Source organism: Coloeus monedula (genome assembly GCF_965178545.1).
Source record: "Coloeus monedula genome assembly, chromosome: Z".
NCBI lineage: Eukaryota > Metazoa > Chordata > Aves > Passeriformes > Corvidae > Coloeus > Coloeus monedula.
This window is the reverse complement of record NC_138822.1, coordinates 84,582,714-84,593,307: the sequence shown is the minus strand read 5'-3', so window position 1 is coordinate 84,593,307 and position 10,594 is coordinate 84,582,714. Positions and strand designations below refer to the sequence as shown.

Genomic DNA, 10,594 nt, shown 5'->3' with positions numbered 1-10,594 from the left:
AAGGAAAGGAAAGGAAAGGAAAGGAAAGGAAAGGAAAGGAAAGGAAAGGAAAGGAAAAAGAAAAGAGAAAAGAGAAAAGAGAAAAGAGAAAAGAGAAAAGAGAAAAGAGAAAAGAGAAAAGAGAAAAGAGAAAAGGAGAAAAGAGAAAAGGAGAAAAGAGAAAAGAAAAGAGAAGATGTAAAAAGAAAGGGGGAAGGAAAAGGAGGGAAAAGGGAGAAAAGGGGAGAGGAAAAAGAAAGAAGAAAGGGGGGAATAAGGAAAAGGAGAGGGGGGAAAAGGGAGAAATAAAGGAGAAGAAGAAGGGGAATTGTAAAAAGAAAAGGGGAGGGGGGAGAAAAAGGGAAAAATAAAAAAGGGAAGAGGTGAAAAGAAAAGGGGAAAGGAAAAAGAGGAGAAAGGGGTGCAAAGGGGAAGAAAAAAGGGGGAAATGAAGAAGAAAACAGAAAAGAAAGAGGGGAGGATGTGAAAAGAGAAGGAAGGGGAAAAAAAGGGGAAAAGAGAAAAAAAGATTGAATACAGAAAAAAGAGGAGGGAAAAGGGGAGAAAGAGGAGGGGGAGAAGAGAAGGGAAGAGTGGGAAAAGGGGAAGAGGGAGAGGATTAAAAAAAGTGGAGATGGAGAAGGAGAAAAAAGGGGGAAAACAGCAAAAGGAGGAGGAACGTAAAAAGAAAGAGGAGGGGAGAGGGAGAGAAGAGAAACAAGAGGGAATTAAAGGGGAAAACGATGAAAAAAGAGGGGAATGATGGAAAAAAAGGGGAAAGGAGGAGGGGGAAAGGGAGAAAGTTGGAAAAGGGGGAAATGAGAGGAAAAAAAGGGAAATGAAGGAGAGAAGAGGGGAGAAAAAGAGGAAAGCAAATGGGAAAAGAGAAGAGAGGAAAGGGGCAAAGGGGAGCTGAGGAAAGAAAAGGAGGGAGGAGAGCGGGAAAGGGGGAAAAATCAGGGAAAATGGGAAAGGGAGAGAAAGAGGGGGAAAGAGCAGAGCAAAAGGGGGAACGGAGCAAAAAGCAGGGAAAAGGCAAGGAAGAAAAGGAGAAAAATGGCAAAGGGGGAAAGACAGGAAAAGGAGGGGGGAAAGAGGGGAAAAAAAGAGGAGAGAAAAAAAGGAGGAAAAAACAGAGGAGGAAAAAAAGATGCAGGAAAAGATGGGAAAAGCATAAAAAGAGGGGAAAGCAGGAGAAGAGCCCGCGGAAAAAAGAGCTGGAGCGGGGGGAAAGAGGGAAGGAGAGCGGAGGGAAAGCAGAGGGGAAAGGAGGCAAGGAGCCGGAGGCGAGCGCAGGAAGGGGCGGGGAGGCTCCGCGGCCGCATTCCCGCTGCCGTTCCCGCTGCCGTTCCCGCTGCCGTTCCCGCTGCCGTTCCCGCGGCCATTCCCGGGCCCGTTCCCGCGGCCATTCCCGGGCCCGTTCCGCGGGGGCGGTGAAGGGGCGGGGGCGCGGGGGGGGGCGCGGGGCCTCCGCCCCCGGCGGGGCCGGGCCGGGCGCGCCCGAGCTGAGCCGAGCCGAGCCGAGCCGAGCCGAGCGGGGCAGAGCCGAGCCGAGCCGAGCGGCGAGCCGAGCCGAGCGCGGCCGAGCGGAGGCGAGCGCGGCCGAGCGGAGGCGAGCGCACGATGTACTGCGCGTACCCCGTGGGCGGCGCGGGCGGCGGCTCCGTGCTGTACTGCTGCAGCGGCAAGGCGGTAAGCAAGGGCTCCCGGCCGCCCTCTGCCCGCTTCTCCCACTTCTCCCACTTTTTCCCGAGCTTCCCGCCCGCGCGGAAAAGTTTGGCGATGCGAGCGGCGCGGCCGATCGGCGGCCCCGCGCGCGGAACTCGGCCAAAGAAGGGCAAACAAGCGGCTGCTGCTTCTCCTCGTGCCCCCCCCTCCTTCGCAGCGGGAAGAAAAAGGGGGAAAAAAGCAGCAGGAGAAGCGGAGCGTCTGGAATTGGCGCAGAAGCCCGGCAGAAGGTTTCCGCTCGCCATCTGGAGGGGGCTGGGGTGGGCTGCGTTGGTGGGGGTTTTTTTTTTCCCCCCCTGGAAAAGTGTTTGGGAATATTTGAAAATATTTGGGGCGGGGGGCGGGGGGGGGGGAGGGAAGGGGGAACTGTTGCTGGAAGGGTCCTCAAATGCACCGGGAAGGGAGGGCACGGCTGCGGGGAGCCGGCTCCCAGTTCGGACTGGGAGGGAACTGGGAGAGCACTGCGGGCTGGAGGCGAGGCGGGATCCGCGCGCCGGGATGTGGAGGCATGCGGAATAAGGGAACAGCTGCTGGAAGGGCTGGGATTGATTATTCCATCCCAGTCTTCCTTTGGAATTATTTATTGGCCGGAGTCGGGGGCCTTTTGTTTGGGATATTTTGGGAAGAATGCGTGGCACAACACAGGATGCGGGAGAAACTCCGGGAATTAGCGCCGGAAAAGCGATCCAGACTTCGAATCCAAGCCCCACTTCCCTCGTTTCATCCCGAGGCTTTTTTGTTTTTTCCTTCTTCGCTGTTTTTATTTTCTTTCCAACGAGTTATTCCCCTTCCAGAGCTTGACATTCCCATGCACGGCAGGCTCGGGAGCTTCCCAAAAGTTCCTCGGCGTTGCCGTTCATCCCGAGTTCGGGAATAAAATCTGGGAGCGGGCGGCAGCGGCAGGGCCACGGGGGAGAATTCCCAGCACTTGGAGCAAGTTCCTTCTTCCTCGGATTTCCCTCGGGGGCAGTGAACGGAGCGAGGCAGAGGTGGGGGTTCCTCGTGGCTCGGGGTTCTTTTCCTGGGATTCATCCGTGTGTTTCTTCCTTGGGCTTTTCTCGCAAGTAGCCGAAGGTAGAAGGCAGAATTCCCGGGGAACGATCCCTGCTCCCGGAGCAGCGGGAATGCCGATCCCGGCTGCCCGTGCCATCCCGGGGCACCGCCAGGCCCCGGCCCCGCGCTGCCGCTGCTTTGCAGAAGGTGGGAACGATCCGCTCCCGGCTCCGGCAGAGCACAAAGAGGGACGCGGCCTTGGGAAGGGGCCGGAGCATCCCCGTGTGCGCCCGGCCGCGGGATTTTGGGATTTATGGAGCTGGCATTGTCTGGCAGCGCCCGGGCATTGTGTGGCTCTTGACGCGCTGCCAGCGGCGCGCGGGATGCCAGGAATCCCTTCCCAAATCCCGGCCCGGGGGCTGCTCTGCCTCCCTCGCTTCCGTGCGGACGCTGCGATTCCTGCTTTTTTTTTGCCCTGTTTCCCCCCCCCGCTCCCCGCTGCCATGGGAAGTTGATTCCATGCAGAACTCCCGGAGCAGGCAGCGGAAGCAGGACTTCCCTGGGAATAAACAAAAGCCAGGGGAAAAAACGAAACAAAACGCCAAATCATTCCCAAAAAAAGCCGGCCAGTGGAAGTTGCCGAGGGAATTTGGGAACAGGAGGCCTGGAAAAAATTCCAGGCAGGATTTGCAGCGAGTTGCTTTATTTTCCCATTTTTTTTTTCCCCTCCCTGGCTCGCAGGGAATTTTCGGAGCCTTTCCCGGTCGCTCGGAGGTTGCTCCTGGCCGTGCCGGGAGCGTTTGGGGACGCTTGGTGGGATGGATGAGATGATTGCTGCCGTGAATTCCCGGCTCCTCGGCTCTCCCCGAAACCCCATCCCGCAGGATGCTGGCCGGGATGGGCACTGGGAAGCGGAAACAGGGATTTCTGCCCGCGTGGGGCCGCAGGATGGACGGACGGTCGGACGGACGGACGGATGGATGTGGGATTGCCCTTGGAGTCGGGTTTTGTGGGATCGCTTCCCAGAGATTCGAAGTGGGATTTGCACCTGGGCAATCCGGTGGAATTCAGGGAAAGAAGGATTTCCGGGGAGTGGGAAAATAAATGGCATCGGATGAGATTTTTTTCCCGGCTGCTCTTCCCGTTCTGGAGCCTTTCAACTCCCGAAAATTCCTGACGGATGCTCCCGGCTCCCGTTCCCGCGGGAGCGCCGCAATTCCGGGCCCCGCTCCGGAGTGACGAGCGAGGAGTTGTGAATGGCACCGGGAATTGCGAGCGGGAATGGCAGCCCCAGGCCCCGGAATTGCACTGGGAATATTCCCCCCGCTTGCCAGAGGATTCCTCGGGGCGTTCCCGAGGGAGGCGGTTTGGGAGCGAGGATTGAAGTGGCCGGGGCTGCTCCGGGATTGGGAAGGGAGCGGAGGCTCCTCGGGATCCGGGGGGGACGGGGATCAATCAATCGATCAATCGATCAGATAATATCGGCTATTGGAAGGAGAGAAATCAATCAAGAAATCAATAACTGTATACGATACGGTAATAAGACTAATACCTAGAAATCAATATTGGATATTGCAAGAAATCAGTAAGGGAAGAAATTAATAAAGAAATAAGGAAAGAAAGAGAATTAATATTGGGTATTGGAAATCAAGAAATCAATCAATCATGAAATAAATTGATAGAGAAATCAATAAATAAAGAAATAAATCAGTATTGGATATTGGAAATCAAGAACTCAGTCAATAACAAAATAGATTAATAAAGACATCAATAAATAAATCAATATTGGATATTGGAAATCAAGAAATCCATCAAAAATGAAATAAATTAATAAAGACATTGATAACTAAAGAAATAAATCAGTATTGGCTATTGGAAATCAAGAAATAATCAATAATGAAATAGATTAATAAAGAAGTCAATAAAGAAATAAATCAGTATTGGATATTGGAAATCAATAACAAAATAAATTAATAAAGAACTAAATAAAGAAATCAATATTGGATATTGGAAATCAAGAAATCAATCAATAAATAAAGACATTAATTAAAATAATAAAGAAATAAATCAATATTGGATCTTGGAAATAAATCAATAAAGAAATAAATAATTTAATAAATCTAGAAATAAATCGATATTGGATATTGGAAATCAATCAATCAATAAAGAAATAAATTAATAAAGAAAACAAATAAATACTGGCTATTGGAAATAAATCAATAAATAAATACATCAATTAATCAATATTGGATATTGGAAATAAATAAATAAATATTGGCTATTGGAAATAAATCAATAAATAAATTCATCAATCAGTATTGGATATTGCAAATAAATAAATAAATCTTGGCTATTAGAACTAAATAAATCAATCAATAAATACATCAATTAATCAATATCGGATATTGAAAATAAATAAATAAATAAATGTTGGCTATTGGAAATAAATAAATAAATAAATACGTCAATCAATATCAGATATTAGAAATAAATAAATAAATAAATAAACAAACATATGATATTGGAAATAAATCAATACATCAATCAATCAATATTGGATATTGGAAATAAATAAATAAATACTGGCTATTGGAAATAAATCAAAAAATAAATACATCAATTAATATTGGATATTGAAAATAAATAAATAAATAAATGTTGGATATTGGAAATAAATCAATAATAAATGAATAAGTCAATATTGGGACTTAATCAATTAATCAATCAGTCTGCCAATCAATCAACCAATCCCTGTAAGTAAATCGGTATCTCGAATTAAAGATATCAATATCAGAGATAGGGGATGTGATAACAGGTATGGATATCAGAGATGGGGGATGTGATAACGGGTATGGATATCAGATAGGGGATGTGATAACGGGTATGGATATCAGAGATGGGGGATGTGATAACAGGTATGGATATCAGAGATGGGGGATGTGATAACGGGTATGGATATCAGATAGGGGATGTGATAACGGGTATGGATATCAGATAGGGGATGTGATAACGGGTATGGATATCAGAGATGGGGGATGTGATAACGGGTATGGATATCAGAGATAGGGGATGTGATAACAGGTATGGATATCAGAGATAGGGGATGTGATAACGGGTATGGATATCAGAGATAGGGGATGTGATAACGGGTATGGATATCAGATAGGGGATGTGATAACGGGTATGGATATCAGATAGGGGATGTGATAACGGGTATGGATATCAGAGATGGGGGATGTGATAACGGGTATGGATATCAGATAGGGGATGTGATAACGGGTATGGATATCAGAGATGGGGGATGTGATAACGGGTATGGATATCAGATAGGGGATGTGATAACGGGTATGGATATCAGATAGGGGATGTGATAACGGGTATGGATATCAGAGATAGGGGATGTGATAACGGGTATGGATATCAGAGATGGGGGATGTGATAACGGGTATGGATATCAGAGATAGGGGATGTGATAACGGGTATGGATATCAGAGATGGGGGATGTGATAACGGGTATGGATATCAGATAGGGGATGTGATAACGGGTATGGATATCAGATAGGGGATGTGATAACGGGTATGGATATCAGAGATAGGGGATGTGATAACGGGTATGGATATCAGAGATAGGGGATGTGATAACGGGTATGGATATCAGATAGGGGATGTGATAACGGGTATGGATATCAGATAGGGGATGTGATAACGGGTATGGATATCAGAGATGGGGGATGTGATAACGGGTATGGATATCAGATAGGGGATGTGATAACGGGAATGGATATCAGAGATAGGGGATGTGATAACGGGTATGGATATCAGAGATGGGGGATGTGATAACGGGTATGGATATCAGATAGGGGATGTGATAACGGGTATGGATATCAGATAGGGGATGTGATAACGGGTATGGATATCAGAGATGGGGGATGTGATAACGGGTATGGATATCAGATAGGGGATGTGATAACGGGTATGGATATCAGAGATAGGGGATGTGATAACGGGTATGGATATCAGAGATGGGGGATGTGATAACGGGTATGGATATCAGATAGGGGATGTGATAACGGGTATGGATATCAGATAGGGGATGTGATAACGGGTATGGATATCAGAGATGGGGGATGTGATAACGGGTATGGATATCAGATAGGGGATGTGATAACGGGTATGGATATCAGATAGGGGATGTGATAACGGGTATGGATATCAGAGATGGGGGATGTGATAACGGGTATGGATATCAGAGATTGGGGATGTGATAACGGGTATGGATATCAGAGATGGGGGATGTGATAACGGGTATGGATATCAGATAGGGGATGTGATAACGGGTATGGATATCAGATAGGGGATGTGATAACGGGTATGGATATCAGATAGGGGATGTGATAACGGGTATGGATATCAGAGATGGGGGATGTGATAACGGTTATGGATATCAGATAGGGGATGTGATAACGGGTATGGATATCAGATAGGGGATGTGATAACGGGTATGGATATCAGAGATGGGGGATGTGATAACGGGTATGGATATCAGATAGGGGATGTGATAACGGGTATGGATATCAGAGATGGGGGATGTGATAACGGGTATGGGTATCAGAGATAGGGGATGTGATAACGGGTATGGATATCAGATAGGGGATGTGATAACGGGTATGGATATCAGATAGGGGATGTGATAACGGGTATGGATATCAGAGATAGGGGATGTGATAACGGGTATGGATATCAGATAGGGGATGTGATAACGGGTATGGATATCAGAGATGGGGGATGTGATAACGGGTATGGATATCAGATAGGGGATGTGATAACGGGTATGGATATCAGATAGGGGATGTGATAACGGGTATGGATATCAGAGATGGGGGATGTGATAACGGTTATGGATATCAGAGATGGGGGATGTGATAACGGGTATGGATATCAGATAGGGGATGTGATAACGGGTATGGATATCAGAGATGGGGGATGTGATAACGGGTATGGATATCAGATAGGGGATGTGATAACGGGTATGGATATCAGATAGGGGATGTGATAACGGGTATGGATATCAGATAGGGGATGTGATAACGGGTATGGATATCAGAGATGGGGGATGTGATAACGGGTATGGATATCAGAGATGGGGGATGTGATAACGGGTGTGGATATCAGAGATAGGGGATGTGATAACGGGTATGGATATCAGATAGGGGATGTGATAACGGGTATGGATATCAGATAGGGGATGTGATAACGGGTATGGATATCAGATAGGGGATGTGATAACAGGTATGGATATCAGAGATGGGGGATGTGATAACGGGTATGGATATCAGAGATGGGGGATGTGATAACGGGTATGGATATCAGATAGGGGATGTGATAACGGGTATGGATATCAGAGATAGGGGATGTGATAACGGGTATGGATATCAGATAGGGGATGTGATAACGGGTATGGATATCAGAGATGGGGGATGTGATAACGGGTATGGATATCAGATAGGGGATGTGATAACGGGTATGGATATCAGAGATAGGGGATGTGATAACGGTTATGGATATCAGAGATGGGGGATGTGATAACGGGTATGGATATCAGATAGGGGATGTGATAACGGGTATGGATATCAGAGATGGGGGATGTGATAACGGGTATGGATATCAGAGATAGGGGATGTGATAACGGGTATGGATATCAGAGATAGGGGATGTGATAACGGGTATGGATATCAGATAGGGGATGTGATAACGGGTATGGATATCAGAGATGGGGGATGTGATAACGGGTATGGATATCAGAGATGGGGGATGTGATAACGGGTATGGATATCAGAGATAGGGGATGTGATAACGGGTATGGATATCAGATAGGGGATGTGATAACGGGTATGGATATCAGAGATAGGGGATGTGATAACGGGTATGGATATCAGAGATGGGGGATGTGATAACGGGTATGGATATCAGAGATGGGGGATGTGATAACGGGTATGGATATCAGAGATGGGGGATGTGATAACGGGTATGGATATCAGAGATAGGGGATGTGATAACGGGTATGGATATCAGAGATGGGGGATGTGATAACGGGTATGGATATCAGATAGGGGATGTGATGACGGGTATGGATATCAGATAGGGGATGTGATAACGGGTATGGATATCAGAGATGGGGGATGTGATAACGGGTATGGATATCAGATAGGGGATGTGATAACGGGTATGGATATCAGATAGGGGATGTGATAACTGGTATGGATATCAGATGGGGGATGTGATAACGGGTATGGATATCAGATAGGGGATGTGATAACGGGTATGGATATCAGATAGGGGATGTGATAACGGGTATGGATATCAGAGATAGGGGATGTGATAACGGTTATGGATATCAGAGATAGGGGATGTGATAACGGGTATGGATATCAGATAGGGGATGTGATAACGGGTATGGATATCAGAGATGGGGGATGTGATAACGGGTATGGATATCAGAGATGGGGGATGTGATAACGGTTATGGATATCAGATAGGGGATGTGATAACGGGTATGGATATCAGAGATGGGGGATGTGATAACGGGAATGGATATCAGAGATAGGGGATGTGATAACGGGTATGGATATCAGATAGGGGATGTGATAACGGGTATGGATATCAGAGATAGGGGATGTGATAACGGGTATGGATATCAGAGATGGGGGATGTGATAACGGGTATGGATATCAGAGATGGGGGATGTGATAACGGGTATGGATATCAGAGATGGGGGATCTGATAACGCGTATCGATGTGAGATAGGGAATGTGATAACGGGTATTGATGTGAGATATGAAATATGGTATCAAATCTGGATATCAGATATTAAATCCCGTATCGAATCGAGATATTAAACATTAAATGTGATCTTGAACTTCGATATTAGAGATATTGATATGCTATCAACTGCCGATATTCGAGACATTAAATATGGCATCAGTATTGATTTTAAACCTTAACTGTGATCGTGAATATAGATATTAAAGGCATTAAATATGATAGTGAATCTGATTATTAAGCATTAAATGTGATGTTCAGTATAGATATTGAACATTAAATAGATATTCAACATTAAACATTCTGTTAACTGTGGCTAGGAAACTTAAAATATGATGTTAAATACAGACATTAAACCTTAAATATGATGTTAAATCCTGATATTAATCATTCAGTCTGGTGTTGCCTCTAAATATAAGCATTAAAGATGAGATTAAATATAGATATTAAAGATACTGAATATGATCATAGACAGAGATGGTAAATATGGTATCAAGCATTAGATGTGGTATTAAATACCGATATCAGACATTAGATGTGATATTAAATGCTGATATCAGACATTAGATGTGATATTAAATGCTGATATCAAACATCAGTGCCGGTGAAGGCAGACGTGCCAGGTTCAATCTGTTGAATATCGATATCAAACATTAGGTGTGATACTAAATACCGATATCAAGCATTAGGTGTGATATTAGATACTGATCTCAGACATCAGCTGTGATATTAAATGCTGATCTCAGACATCAGCTGTGATATGAAATGCTGATATCAAACATCAGCCGTGCCGGTGAAGGCAGGCGTGCCGGGTTCGGAGCGCTCGGTGCCGCTCTGCTGAAGCCCTGGCTGCGCTCTGACTCCACGAGCGGCGCGCTGCAGGCTGTGCTCGATAAGGAGCCACGGGCAGGGACGCAGCGGCCACACCGCAGCGGGCACGTGGAGGGAGGGAAGGGCTCCGGCTGCTCAGCACCGGTGTGCAAGTCCCGGTCCCAGTCCCAGTCCCTGTCCTGGTCCCAGTCCCAGTCCCAGTTGCAGTCCCAGTCGCAGTCCCAGTCCCAGTCCCAGTCGCAGT

The 10,594-nt window shown here is 46.6% G+C and overlaps 1 protein-coding gene across 14 annotated transcripts in view; it reads left to right on the top strand.

The window, feature by feature from the left end:
* Positions 1 to 10,594, top strand: part of TCF4 (transcription factor 4) — a 166,562-nt gene that overhangs the window by 94,304 nt on the left and 61,664 nt on the right. Inside the window, exon 1 of one of the 14 annotated variants that reach the window (XM_082302050.1) lies at positions 1,534 to 1,671. The exons of the other annotated variants lie outside the window; for them this stretch is intronic. Within the exon in view, the coding sequence (XP_082158176.1) occupies positions 1,603 to 1,671 (69 nt within the window). The 5' untranslated portion in view covers positions 1,534 to 1,602. Of the gene's footprint in view, positions 1 to 1,533; positions 1,672 to 10,594 lie in introns of those variants that run through there. 14 annotated transcript variants of the gene reach the window in all.